We start from the raw sequence: 15,296 nt of genomic DNA, 5'->3' as shown, positions 1-15,296 counted from the left end.
AAAACAAGTTCATATTCATTTTTAAACAACACAATACTAGGAAGACTTCCGAAATCAATATTTGGTGAAATAACCCTGATTTTCAATCACAGCTTTCATGTGTCTTGGCATGCTCTCTACCAGTCTTTCACATTGCTGTTGGTTGACTTTATGCCACTCTTGGCGCAAACATTCAAGCAGCTCGGCTTTGTTTGATGGCTTGTGGTCATCCATTCCAGAGATTTTCAATGGGGTTCATGTCTGGAGTTTGGGCTGGCCATGACAAGGTCTTGATCCGTTGGTCCTACATCCACACCTTGATTGACCTGGCTTTGTAGCATGGAGCATTGTTCTGCTGGAAAAAGCAATCCTCAGAGTTGGGGAACATTGTCAGAGCAGAAGAAGCAAGTTTTCTTCCAGGATAACCTTGAATGTGGATTGATTCATGCGTCCTTCACAAAGACGAATCTGCCCGATTCCAGCCTTGCTGAAGCACCCCCAGATCATCACAGATCCCCCACCAAATTTCGCAGTGGGTGCGAGACACTGTGGCTTGAAGGCCTCTCCAGGTCTCCGTCTAACCATTAGATGACCAGGTGGAGTACTGGTGATGATCTGGGTGTGCTTTTGGTCCTTTTGGACAATCACAATGTTTAGAGATATTTTTAGACCTCTTTTAATGACTGTACAGTTGATATTAGAAAACATTTGTCACATTAGTTACAAAGCATGATATCAATAGTTGGTTTACAGTCTTTTTTTTATGAACAAAAGACAATAACTATTTTGTATGAAAGCCAAAAAAAAAAAAAAAGGATACATTAAGTACTCGTAGTTACACACACACACACACACACACACACACACAAAAGATTTCTAGGTTAATTGCCATTTGGCAGATGCTTTTTACTGGTGCACTAACAGGCAAAATACCACTGGGGAAATGTAGGGCCTGGCGTAAGGGCACAACAGTGATAAACAATCAGAATCAGAATGAACTTTATTGCCAAGTACGCTTACGCATAGGAGGAATTTGTCTTGGTGACAGAAGCTTCCGGTGCACAAACAATACCCAAAACAAATCCCTTTATTGTCACTCAGCCATATACAGAAGTGCAACAGTGGGTGAAAGTCTTGGGTGCGGTTCCAAGCAACATAGCAGTATGACAATTACAATAAACATCTGATTTACACATAACACAATACAACAACAAGACAGAGATAATAAAAATATAGAATAAAACTAAAAGTGAGTAGAAATTAAAATAAAAATGGAAATACACTATATATATATATATATATATATATATATATATATATATATATATATATATATATATATATATATATATATATTGTCCTATTGTGTATTTCCATTTATATTTTATTTTATTTTCTATTCACTTTTATTTTTATTCTGTATTCTATATATATTTACATATGTACAATATACAAATACAAATCTGTTATATAAAGAAGCAAGGGAATGTAATTGCAAAAGAGGTGTGGTATGTTGGATAAATATAAATAGATTAAACTGTGTATTGTACATTAATTATTGCTCAATGGGGCAGTTTTAACTGTTCATGAGATGGATATCCTGAGGGAAAAAACTGTTCCTGTGCCTGACGGTTCTGGTGCTCAGTGCTTTGTAGCGCCTGCCAGAAGGCAACAGTTCAAAAAGGTAGTGGGTTGGGTGAGTGGGGTCCAGAGTGATTTTTCCAGCACTTTTCCTCACTCTGGAAGTGTACAGTTCTTGAAGGGAGGGCAGGGGGCAACCAATAATCTCTCAGCAGTCCAAACTGTCCTTTGTAGTCTTCTGATATCCGATTTTATAGCTGCACTAAACCAGACAGTTACTGAAGTGCAGAGGACAGACTCAATGACTGCTAAGTAGAACTGTATCAGCAGCGCCTGTGGCAGGTTGAACTTCCTCAACTGGTGAAGGAAGTACAACCTCTGCTTGGCCTTATTCACAATGGAGTCAATGTGGGTCTCCCACTTCAGGTCCTGTGAGACGGTAGTGCCCAGGAACCTGAATTACTCTACTGCTGCCACAGTGCTGTTTAGAATGGTGAGGAGGTTCAGTGTTGGGGTGTTCCTCCTAAAGTCCACAATCATCTCCACCGTTTTGAGCGTGTTCAGCTCCAGGTTGTTTTGACAACACCAGTGAGCCAGCCGTTCATCCTCCCTTCTGTATACAGACTCATCATCATCTTGGATGAGGCCAATGACAGTAGTTTCGTCTGCAAACATCAGGAGCTTGACAGAGGGGTCCTTGGCAGTGCAGTCATTTGTATACAGGGAGAAGAGTAGCGGGGAGAGCACACAGTACATGTGCTGGAAGTGTGTGGCATGGGGGGGGGGGCGTGGCCATGTGATTACTCTTAATGCATGACTTTCATTATAGTGATGGTGGAGGGAGACCTGATAAGGTACGCTAGAGCATCAGTGTGGAAGAGAAACAGCAGAGAGACAGAGTGTACAGCAATGGCATGTTCATCAGAGTGTTAAATCTAATGAGTGTTTCAAGCCTTTGATGTTTATGTTGAAAGTTAATTATTGCCTGAGTGAGAAATTAACAGACTGTGGCGACATTGTACACTAAAGAGTGAAAGAAAATAAAAGACTCATGCTGACTGTTCACTGCCTCCTGACTTCTCCATTGCCCACAAACTTGAACATATCACAAAGTGAATTTCCACTGTCTCACTAGCTGCTGCCTGTCCATCAGAAAGCTGGTGATCCACTGACAGATAGACATGGGAACAGAGAGTTGGTGTAATTTTGTCTGGAGAATAGCTGGGATGTTGGTGTTGAAAACTGAACTGAAGTCCACAAAAAGGATCCTTGCATAAGTCCCTGGTCTGTCCAGATGTTGCAGGATATGATGCAATCTCATGTTGACTGCATCATCCACAGTCCTGTTTGCTCAAAAAGCAAATCGAAGGGGATCTAGATAGGGTCCAGTGATGTCCTTCAGGTGGGCCAACACCAGTATCTCAAATGATTTCATGACCACAGACATCAGAGCAATGGGTCTGTAATCATTAATTCCTGTGATTTTGGGTTTCTTTGGGACAGGAATGATGATTGAGCATTTGAAGCAGCATGACACTTCACACTGCTCCAGTGATCTATTGATGATCAGTGTGAAGATGGGGGCCAGCTGGTTAGCACAGGATGTTTGTCAAGTGGGTGAGACACCGTCTGGGCCCTGTGCTTTCCTTGTCTTTTGTTTTTGGAAGACATGGCACACCTCCTCTTCACAGATCTTAAGTGCAGGTTGAGTAGCAGGAGGGGGGAGGAGGGGGGTTACAGGAGGTGTTGATGTTTGTGTGAAGTGAAAGTCAGAGCGGGTGTGGGGTGTGAGATTGGGCCTTTCAAATCTACAGTAGAACACATTCAGGTTGTCAGCCAGTTGTTGGTCCACTGGGTAGGAGTCCTGTAGTTAGTAAGTTGTTTCAGGCCACTCCACACTGATTCAGGGTCATTAGCTGAAAACATGTTTTTCAGCTTATCAGAATAGCTTCTTTTAGCCACTCTGATATCCTTATTGAGTGTGTTCCTGGTCTGATCATACAGGACTTTATCCCCACCTCTGTAAGCATCCTCTTTTGCCTGACGAAGCTACCTGAGCTCTGCTGTAAACCACGGTTTGTCATTGTTGTATGTTAAATAAGTCCTAGTAGGAATGCACATATCCTCACAGAAACTGGTATATGATGTCACAGTATCTGTGAGCTCGTCCAGATTGGTGTCTGCAGCCTCAAATACACTCCAATCAGTGCAGTCAAAGCAGGTTTATAGTTCCAGATCTGCTTCATTGGTCCATCCCTTTACAGTTTTTACTACAGGTTTAGCTGATTTTATTTTCTGTCTGTAGGTTGGAAGAATATGAACCAGACAGTAAACAGAGAGTCCCAGAGCTGCTCGAGGGAAAGAGCGATATGCATCCTTTATTGTTGTGTAGCAATGATCCAGTATATTTCTGTCCCTGGTGGGGCATGTTATGTGCTGTCTGTATTTGGGCAGTTCTCGGGTGAGGTTGGCTTTATTAAAATCTCCCAGAATAATAATAACTGAGTCTGGATATTGTTGTTCCGTGTCTGTGATATGATCAGCCAGGTGTTGCAGCGCTGCATTCACGCACACGGGTGGTGGGATATAAACACTCACCAGAATAATCGAGGAAAACTCCTGCATGAGTAGAAAGGCTAACAGTTAATAAAGAGCACTTCCAAATTAGGACAGCGCATCTTCTTTAACATTGTTACATCTGTACACCAACTTTCATTGATGTAAAAGCATGTTCCTCTGCCTCTCGTTTTCCCCGTTAAGTCCACGATGTGATCTGCTCTGAACAGCTGAAAGCCCGGCAGATGTAATGCGCTGACCGGAATGGCTTCACTCAGCCAGGTTTCTGTGAAGCACAAGGCAGCAGAGGTTGAAAAGTCCTTGTTTGTATGGGTGAGGAGATGTAGTTCATCCGTTTTGTTAGGAAGAGAGTGGAGATTCGCTAGATGAATACTTGGCAGCGCTGTTCGAAAGCCACGTTGACGAAGCCTGACCAGCACGCCAGCTCGTTTCGCTTGCATGCGTCTCTTAAACAACACAACTGCGCCTCTGACTAAAATGTCCAGCAAAGCATCCGAATAGTCAAAAACCGGAAAAAGATTATCAGCCTGCAGATCTTGTGGAAGGGCAAGCAGAGAATCATAGACCTTACACTGCATCTGCCCCATGCTTTGAACCACACAGTTCATCCATAGACCTTCCCAAATTATCTGCGAGGTCACAGTGTTGGCTCCAATGAAAGCCAACACCTTCCAATTGGGCAAGTCACAGATCACAATGCTTCCCAAAAAGCCAATGATAGCTAGGCAGATTCCCAAGATCTGACGTCCTGTGGACACCATATCTCTTAATCTCTTGCTTAGAAGGAATTAATACAGGAAGAAAAAGTTGCTGTTGTCGCCAGCGACCATTTGCAATGTCTTTGTATTGTTAAATGTATGCCTCACTTATAGGACAAGAAAAGAAAACAAAGCTGGAGGAGGGTTGGAATATGGGAAATCAGTTTTTAGATGTTTCCTCCTTGTACTGGTCATGGCAAAATGTTTAGACCAGTTTCCTTCAATTGGACGATCACCAGAAGCTTTAGGGTTTCTTAAAAAGCATTTTCTTCCTTCTGAAACATACATTGAAGTCTGCATGGTGTATGATATCAGGCCTATGGAAGAATGCATGGAAGAAATATCTTTTCAAATATGTTTTAAATATCAAACCTCTTTGATTGAAAATAGCAAACATAATCTAATTATGCAAAAATATGTTTCCATAGAGCTTATTTTGATTTAATAGAGCTTCACTGCATAACACGTAATCTCTATGAAAAATCAAAAATCAAAAATATATCCTCTCCCACTGTGTTGTGCATCCTTTTATACGGTTTATAACATTATTAAGGCGTAATTTAGAGAAAGTGCCCTGAGAACTAGACCTCCTCATAAATAAAAAGAGTCAGCTTTTTTCAAGTTTATTATTTTATATATACAGGTGCATCTCAATAAATTAGAATGTCGTGGAAAAGTTCATTTATTTCAGTAATTCAACTCAAATTGTGAAACTCGTGTATTAAATAAATTCAGTGCACACAGACTGAAGTAGTTTAAGTCTTTGGTTCTTTTAATTGTGATGATTTTGGCTCACATTTAACAAAAACCCACCAATTCACTATCTCAAAAAATTAGAATATAGTGACATGCCAATCAGTTAATCAAATCAAAACACCTGCAAAGGTTTCCTGAGCCTTCAAAATGGTCTCTCAGTTTGGTTCACTAGGCTACACAATCATGGTGAAGACTGCTGATCTGACAGTTGTCCAGAAGACAATCATTGACACCCTTCACAAGGAGGGTAAGCCACAAACATTCATTGCCAAAGAAGCTGGCTGTTCACAGAGTGCTGTATCCAAGCATGTTAACAGAAAGTTGAGTGGAAGGAAAAAGTGTGGAAGAAAAAGATGCACAACCAACCGAGAGAACCGCAGCCTTATGAGGATTGTCAAGCAAAATCGATTCAAGAATTTGGGTGAACTTCACAAGGAATGGACTGAGGCTGGGGTCAAGGCATCAAGAGCCACCACACACAGACATGTCAAGGAATTTGGCTACAGTTGTCGTATTCCTCTTGTTAAGCCACTCCTGAACCACAGACAACGTCAGAGGTGTCTTACCTGGGCTAAGGAGAAGAAGAACTGGACTGTTGCCCAGTGGTCCAAAGTCCTCTTTTCAGATGAGAGCAAGTTTTGTATTTCATTTGGAAACCAAGGTCCTAGAGTCTGGAGGAAGGGTGGAGAAGCTCATAGCCCAAGTTGCTTGAAGTCCAGTGTTAAGTTTCCACAGTCTGTGATGATTTGGGGTGCAATGTCATCTGCTGGTGTTGGTCCATTGTGTTTTTTGAAAACCAAAGTCACTGCACCCATTTACCAAGAAATTTTGGAGCACTTCATGCTTCCTTCTGCTGAACAGCTTTTTAAAGATGCTGATTTCATTTTCCAGCAGGATTTGGCACTTGCCCACACTGCCAAAAGCACCAAAAGTTGGTTAAATGACCATGGTGTTGGTGTGCTTGACTGGCCAGCAAACTCACCAGACCTGAACCCCATAGAGAATCTATGGGGTATTGTCAAGAGGAAAATGAGAAACAAGAGACCAAAAAATGGAGATGAGCTGAAGGCCACTGTCAAAGAAACCTGGGCTTCCATACCACCTCAGCAGTGCCACAAACTGATCACCTCCATGCCACGCCGAATTGAGGCAGTAATTAAAGCAAAAGGAAGTATTGTGTACATATACAGTAAATGAACATACTTTCCAGAAGGCCAACAATTCACTAAAAATGTTTTTTTTATTGGTCTTATGATGTATTCTAATTTTTTGAGATAGTGAATTGGTGGGTTTTTGTTAAATGTGAGCCAAAATCATCACAATTAAAAGAACCAAAGACTTAAACTACTTCAGTCTGTGTGCACTGAATTTATTTAATATACGAGTTTCACAATTTGAGTTGAATTACTGAAATAAATGAACTTTTCCACGACATTCTAATTTATTGAGATGCACCTGTATATATTTTTATACATGATTTCAGTAATCATTAGAAAACCATATCCTCCCCCTTTTTGTTGTGTATCCCTTTGATGTTTTTTTAAAAATAGAAAATAAATAAATAAATAAAAATATCCGAGGGGGGTGGGGGATATAAAAAACATATAATTAATTAATTTGTAATTAAATTGATATATTTTGTTGACATTTTTTCTGATATTGAAATAATGCATTACATAAAATACTACCTTGCCATGTTTATATATTATATTCTTTTGAGCCGTTGAACTTGACTGAAATGATCTTTAATTTGTTTCTGCCCTGACAAAATGAGTATCTTACACACCACCACATGGTTAAGTAAATTGTTTAAATATAGGTTACATAAGTGCTTTTTCATATATATACAGCACCTCAAAAAAAAAAAAAAAACATATTTGGCAACATGATCATTTGGAAGTCGGAAGGTTCCGGCCCCAGTATCCCGAGTAACTGACAAGCACCATCTCCCATCATTAAGTGTGCTGTTTCTGTGAATCCACCTTCCTGTTTACTTTTCCTGAGTTTACTTTCAACTCTAATCAAACTCACCTGTCTGTAAACACAAAGACATGTTTAGGTGTGTTAGATTAGTTTTCCATAAACCATAAAAGATTTGGACAAAGTTGCTTAAACATTTGGATATGAGGCAAGGAAAGAAGATTTTCTAAAAACGTGGGTCTGCTCATACTGTTTGTATCACACAAAGTATCAATACTTCTGTAAATTAGCAGTATAGGAGACTTAAATGGTTCAAAAATATACAGTATTTTTTCATGAATTTTTCATTAATAAACCATTTTTACACATTTCAAACCAGACGTACATGAATATCTTAATAACATAATACATTATTTAGCTGTTTATTTTACACATTTACTTTTTGGTTACATTTATATGAAAATTAGAACTAAAAATTAGAAAAATATAAAGTCTATTAAAGCAACACTTAGTGTTGAAAACTAAACATACATAGACAGACATAAACTGATTTACATCAGATATGGGGTCTAAAATCTGAGGTCACATTGAAAATATGGCATTTAAACCTGAAACTATACAAAGTTTTAGGATTTTGAACATTTTAAAACAAAAAAAGAAAATTTTTTGTAATATATATAATTATTTTTGTTTTTTATATTTTATTGATTCTGAACTATAGGTCAATAATCGATTGTAAGCAGATTTGTGACATGGACCATGTTAACTCCATTGTAGAATCACTTTTAGACCCCAAGGTATAGAAATCACAAGTTCAGTTTTAGCTTTTTACACCATAAATTACAGATTTTACTTGTTGATGTCAAATAGTAAGAATTTTTCTGCAAATGTGCTCAGAAATGGAACATATTGCGGAGATCTTAGTATAGCTATGTATGTGAAATGACCATGTTGCTTTGAACATGTTGCTGCATGCTCCACGTTCATTTGTAAAAAAAAAAAAAAGGATCAGAATCCATCTAATCGGATAAATAATTATCAGTCAACTTAGCTGATGCTGTGCCTTGTGCAATTAGTTTCATTCCTTCAACAGTATATTTTTTTTGTCAGAGGCTGAAAAAAACAAAAGTTGATTCATGATGTACATATAAATTCTTGGCTACTTTGAATAGATGCAATAAAGGCAGTAAGGCCTTTCATCTCCATGCAAGAAGAAGACACTCACATTTTTTGGACACAGTCGAACAAGGATCTTCAGACAAATTCAAAGTAACTCATTTACCCATATCACTATGAGTCACTTGATGTTTAACCCACAGATGTGATCAACATCGGTTGGAGTACGTGCTGATGAGCAAGCCACCACCTACAACTAGCAGAACACCAGCCACCCATCCTACATAGACTGAAGCTCCCAGCTCTCCTTTTCTCTCCTCAATTGCTTGAGGATTAAAAAAGCCCACAATGATGACATATGCTGACCAGCTAACAGCAATGAGGGACAGTAGACCTGCAACTATGTAGATTGCCCCAACTGTTATTCCAGTTTTGGCCTTTTTAAACTACTCCTCTCTGTAGAAGTTGGTGCGCTCAGCCCCAACAACTGTCAATCCAGTGGCAACAACGCTGACATCAGTAGAAGTACAGATCAGCGCTCAAGCCGCTTGCAGATCTTGAGTCAGAGCCAAGATGGAGTCATATGCTTTGCACTGCATGTGACCAATGCTTTGCAGAACAAAGTTCATCCACAAGCCTTCCCAGAAAACCTGTGCTGTCACGATATTTGCTCTCATGAAGGCTTTCACTTTCCACATGGGCAGGGCACATCCAAAACTACTTAAGACTTAAGGCAATTTGTTCCCATAAGATTACTAAATGAGGATGCTGTACAGGGGACACCACAATTTTCTTTATTTGTTGAACATATCTGGTGGAACAAACATTAGGTTAACCCAACTAGGTGCAAATTAAATCTTGAGTTATTGGCTTAAAGCAATATCAAACCTTTTGTTCAAATAACAAATTTAACTCAATTAATAGTTCAACCAAAAATGAAAATTCTCTCATTATTTACTCACCCTCATGCAATACTAGATGTATATGACTTTCTTTCTTCTGCAGAACACAAAGATTTTAGAAGAAAATTTCAGCCCTGTATGTCCATACATTGCAAGTGAAGGCACATAAAGGCAGCAAAAAGGACTCCAGTGGAGTCACTTCCAGACTCATATTCTGTTTTTTGGCAATTCACATTCTTTGTGTATATAACCATCTACTGGCTGGGGCTGGTCAAAGGTGGAGATTTGTATAAAAAAACAAGGACTTAAATATAGATCTGTTTCTCACCCACACCCATGATATCGCTTCTGAAGACATGGATTTAACCACTGGAGTTTTATGGATTACGTTTATGCTGGCCTTGTGATTTTGGAGCTACAAACCCTAGCCACCCATTCTCTTGAATTATATGGACCTACAGAGCTGAAATATTGTTCTAAAATATTTGTTCAGCAAAAGTCATACACATCTGGGATGGCATGAGGGTGAGGAAATGAGAGAATTTTTATTTTTGGGTGAACTATACCTTTAATGTCTTACTATATAGATGTACTGTATGTCATGATCCAGTTCCCTTGTTGTCATGCTTCAATAAAAAATAAATAAAAAGATTCTTTAATAAATTGTAATAAAATATATAAAAAATAATATAAGGGATATTTACAGCTAGTTACTGTACAATATATATTTTAACTCAGCTACCAATTACAGTAATCAGTAAATTACTGAACACAATTGCAGTATCTTACCCTTATCAGGTTTTTACAGAAACTAGCTGGCAGCAGTGTTGCCAGTATGTTACTGTAGAAAAACCACAGTATGGTCTAACAGTGCAGTTCGGTAATAGTTTGATTTGTTTAGTGTAGCCCAATTAGTTTGGGTTAAAAAAAAAAAAAAAACATTATATATATATATATATATTGTTTATATTAAGTGTCATGCAAATTCATGTCAGCAAGTAAAAATTCAAATAAAAAGCTCTCCCGTTCTCAAACAGGTGAATGAAATGTTAATGTTTAGTAAGTCCGGGATTCACGGTTCATACATTTGCTCCGCCCCTGGCAGCAGATCTTGGAGCGGAGTACCACGACCGTCACTTTTCGGGCACTGGCAACAGAGAAGTGCACCGCCGATGAGCAGAAGACCGGAGGCTCCCCATCCGATGAACAGTGATTCTCCTAGCTCCCGCTTTAGTGCTTCAATCGGAATGAGATTGTAGAAGTCTCAGATGACTGTGTGTGCACACCAGCACACCGGGATCAAGCAGAGCACACCAGCCACCAGAAAAAACACACCGGCAGCGATGCACACTTTGGCCTTTGCGTCCCTATCGTTTTTTTTATTTTATTATTATTTATTTTTTTTAATACTATTTAGTTGCCTTTCAATGCAATGGCATAAGTTTGGTTTGAAAGTTGGTAGGGACATGTTGCAAAGTTAATATTCAAAATGTTGGTTTTAAGAAAATGTGAGGAGGTCAGTCTGGTAATATTGGCAAAATAACATATTACCTCATATAACAAGTCTCATTTCTTATTTCTCTGCCACACCATATTAAATATGAGCCTTTAAAAAATAAAAAAAATAAAATAAAAAAAGAATTTCTAAAGAATAAACAAATTAATAAATGACCACTAGGGCTGCACAGTTAGGAGGAAAAATTTTATATGCGATAAACTTGGATAATGTGGCAGCGATATGTGATGCGATAAACCTAAGATTAATCAAACTTTACCTTCTTCAAGAAGATTTACCCCAGAGAAAATGATCTACAAGGGAAATTAAGTGACATTCTGTAAAAGTATCCAGCATCAAACAGATGGAAATCTAAAAAAGGGGTAAATTAACAATTTACATTAGCAAAATGAAATCACAAGACCAAAAAATTGGGGAGAATGGAGCATTGACATTTTTCCCAACTTTCTGCTTCACAACTCCACTGACTGCCACGTAATGTTTTCTCATATTGCTTATGTACTTTCATTTGTATCTGAAAAAGAAGAAACAAAGTACAGGCTTTAGGCTTAGCTTACAAATATGACTTTATTGATCACAAATGGCTTACTTTATTGACAACATTATTTTCCAATCTTTCCCGATGCTCTTCTATAATGTGCAAAATAAAAAATTATCGAGAGTTATACTGGCATCCAAGGTGTAGATTCCAGGGGGGATGGAATAATTTGATGAATGATCAAATCAAGCAAGCACAAACTCCCCCTCCAATATTTATACCATGATCAGTGGAAGCATGTAAATGCTTCACGCTGCAACCCCACCAATGTTCAAGCCAAATCTATGCCATTGCTGGCATCTTAAATTCCTGCACCTCTGACACAATCTTTCAAATTTTAAGGTGTCTTTCTCAAGAGTGCGCTTCATCATGTCCCATAATCATCATCATGTCCCGTAACCCCCCAGGAGAGGTCGTTGGGGCACTACAGACGATCTGTTGACCTGCTCGCTCCATTTCACTCTGTCCTCTGCAGCTCTCATCCCTTGGCTGAGCTTCAGTTTAGTCCACTCTGGGATGTTATCTTCCCATATCTCTTCTTCTGTCTCCCTTGCTTCCTGTTTCCCCGTACAGTGCCTTGGAGGATGGTCTTTGCTAGGCCTGACGCTTTTTCACACGCTTACCGGCCGAAAAAGCAGAATCCTCCATTGGGCTACATGCAAAACTCATATTTTTTTACTTAGACAGGAAACATTTGTACAAGTAAGGTATGCTTGTTTAAATCTATTCATTTCAAGCATTGGACGTAAAACACCAATGGGATCATTGGACGTAAGATACCAATCTTACAAACAACTGTGATTGGTCTATCCTGAGAAGCACTGATAAAAATAAGAGGTGCCATGTGACACTGTTTTTGCACTGCTTTAGAAGCGGTAGGATAATAATTTACACATGAATAATTATAGTAAGGACCTTTAACAGTGGTTAAAATTAAAATAAAAACATAGTATAAAGCTAACGTTTGTGGTAAAATTGCCCAAATGTTGGGACATTTCAGATTTTCTGAAAGTTGGTAGGGACATATCCTTGTTATCCCTACCTAAATCTACGCCTATGTCTCAATGTTATATCCATGTTAATGTTAGATATTGTCCTTTTTCTAACACCCACAAATTCAACTCAGTCTCTCTCAACACAACCTTCCCCTCTACACACATAAACACATTTATTGTAGGCCTAATACCATAACCAATTTCTTTCTATGTGATGTTATTAATTAAACTATTAAAAAATGTAAATAAATTAAAAGAGCACTTTTTTTCCCCCACAATGATGTTTTTGCTGTATACCGATTCACTACCCCATTTTAGCTTAGCTCAGTGGGGTTTTTTTTTATAATATATTTTCAACACAAAATAATAGAGGAGACTTAAATTAACAAAGAGCAGTCTGGAAAATGGACAGGAATATTTTAATGTTGATCTGGGGTGCTTAACCACCATAGTAGCCTATAATGCATCATTAGAGAAACTAACTAGCTAGCCATGACTGTTTCCCGAAACCCTAGTAACTATGTCGCACATCCATCATTCGAACCACGTTGGTTCAACAATGTAGAGCTGTCGTTAATGACGTTACTCAGGGAGTGGAGTAATAACTTCTGCAGAGATCGAATGGATATCAAATTATAACAGCTCATTTACATGGACAGAAAGCCGTTTATTATGAAAAAAATGCATAAGACAAGAAATAGACATTTACGTTTATATGCACTTTGGTAAGTGGCGTACTCTTTACTACAGTAGCCTATACAATCGGTTCGGTCAGTAAGCAGCTCCACAGCAACGTTATTTCCCTGTGACGCTGCTGTAAATACCAAACATGGCATCTGAGGACTACTTCTGTTATTTTCTGTTCTCCATTGTTTCGCTTTATTTTCACATTTCCTCTGTTGCTGGTGTGTTTGTTTTCATCGCGACCTCTCGCAGCATTGAGCTGCAATAGTGGAGTTTCCCTCTTACTGTATATACTGTAAGTGTGATTAAGAATCCTATGTATGGAACGAAATACAAACCTTTATTGTTTTGCAGTGGTGATGACACACCATCACATACACTACAACAGCCAAGTAACTAAAGCTGGCTATGTAAAGATTTTCTAAATACACAAGATAACAGCCATGATAATATAAGCCAAACATGACACAAAACACATCCTTTATTTAAATCCTCAGACAATTCTAAAGAGAGGCCTTCTCATTTTTCCCAAGCCACAGCATGATAACTATGAAAAAAAAAAAAAAATGAAAAAAAAAAAAAACAGCATGAAAGCAGCCTATTTTAAAACCAAAAACCCATTAACAGATGAACACAATAATTTGATAATCAAATTAAGCTGTGCCCTATTACTGTCACAAATCATTGATGAAACACTCACATTTATGTAGCTAATTAATTCAGATGATTATTAGCCACCAAGGTGATTCTATCCATTCCTCAGGTGCACCAGTAGCAGGTGTATTAATGACTCTCCTTACAAATACTATATCTATGTGTGTATCAAATGCTCAATGGCGGCTTTACAAAGAATCCTACAGTTTGAGCACAGAAGGTGATGCAGAATATCTTTCCCCCTTGACTCTCTATCTGATGACGACATCATAAGAAAATTCTGGATTCCAAGGACCAAGATCCTTGAATTGCTGCAGGTTGTGAAACCACACCTTCAGAGGGCCACAAGAAGAAACTATGCCTTAAGTCCAGCAGTGCAGTTCTTAGCTGCACTGCATTATTGTGTTGTGGGAAGTTTTATGGCGGTGGTTGGTGATGGCCTGTGGCTCAGCAAGTCTTAGGTCAGCAAGGCTGTGAAAGCAGTAACACCTTTGCTGTTACAGCTTATGAACACCACGCTGACTGTAACACTTCTCAGTGAAAGGAGGAGGCGAGAAGCAGATTTCCTGGTTCAGGTAAGCGTTTTATTCTCCTCACTGCAACAAATACACTCTTTCAGGGCTTTCACGGTGTTCAATAATTCACTCTAAAAATAAACTATTTCACAAAAATAAACTCTAAGCTTTGTAATAATAAACTCTTGGCTTCACAATAGGGTCTCTGGTGCCCAGGCTCTCTCTCTCGTCTACCTGCGGTGTGGCTCTATTTATGCCGCTCTTCCCCATGCTCACTGAAATTAGAGACAGGTGTTAGACATAATTTAACTCAGGTGTAAGCGCCCTTACCGCTTTCTCTCTCTCCGGAGAGATGCTTGACCACGCCCCCGCTGCCACACTGACTTCACCCAAAACTCCTCAAATCCAGTCACAACATTGCAGCCACGGAAATGTCATGCTTGTGCTGCTGATGATGATGATGATGCTGCTGCTACTGAAGATGATGATCCACTGAACCCACATCAAGTCAGAGAACATTTAATTCAGTAAATGTCTGATTACTTTTTTCATTTTTAAATACAGTTTGGTTACTATATTTTCTATTTCATCTGACTGACATAACTTGTGTAAATATTTTGTGTAATTTCCTACCGTGGTCTATGTTTTTCCCCCTGCAAACATTAATTGAAAAACTAAGGAACTGAAAAACAAGAAGTATACATTTGTTTTCTATAACAAAGCCTATTGAGAATATTCCATATTCTGCTTCTGTGAACACCTATAACGATGCTGGCAGTGACAGGCAGACGATGACGTTGAAGTG

At 38.8% G+C, this 15,296-nt stretch overlaps 1 protein-coding gene across 1 annotated transcript; it reads right to left on the bottom strand.

Moving 5' to 3' along the window:
- Positions 1-235: 235 nt before the first annotated feature.
- On the bottom strand, positions 236-12,291 carry LOC127430537 (claudin-4). Its single transcript, XM_051680352.1, is given in 3 exon segments — positions 236-331; positions 8,797-9,414; positions 12,267-12,291. Coding segments are annotated over 2 exon segments (543 nt in total). The 3' UTR covers positions 236-331; positions 8,797-8,896.
- Positions 12,292-15,296: the final 3,005 nt, after the last annotated feature.

This window comes from Myxocyprinus asiaticus, chromosome 40, assembly GCF_019703515.2.
Source record: "Myxocyprinus asiaticus isolate MX2 ecotype Aquarium Trade chromosome 40, UBuf_Myxa_2, whole genome shotgun sequence".
NCBI classification, from domain to species: Eukaryota; Metazoa; Chordata; class Actinopteri; order Cypriniformes; family Catostomidae; genus Myxocyprinus; species Myxocyprinus asiaticus.
The sequence above is the reverse complement of the archived record's forward strand: the minus strand, read 5'-3'. Positions and strand labels throughout refer to the sequence as shown.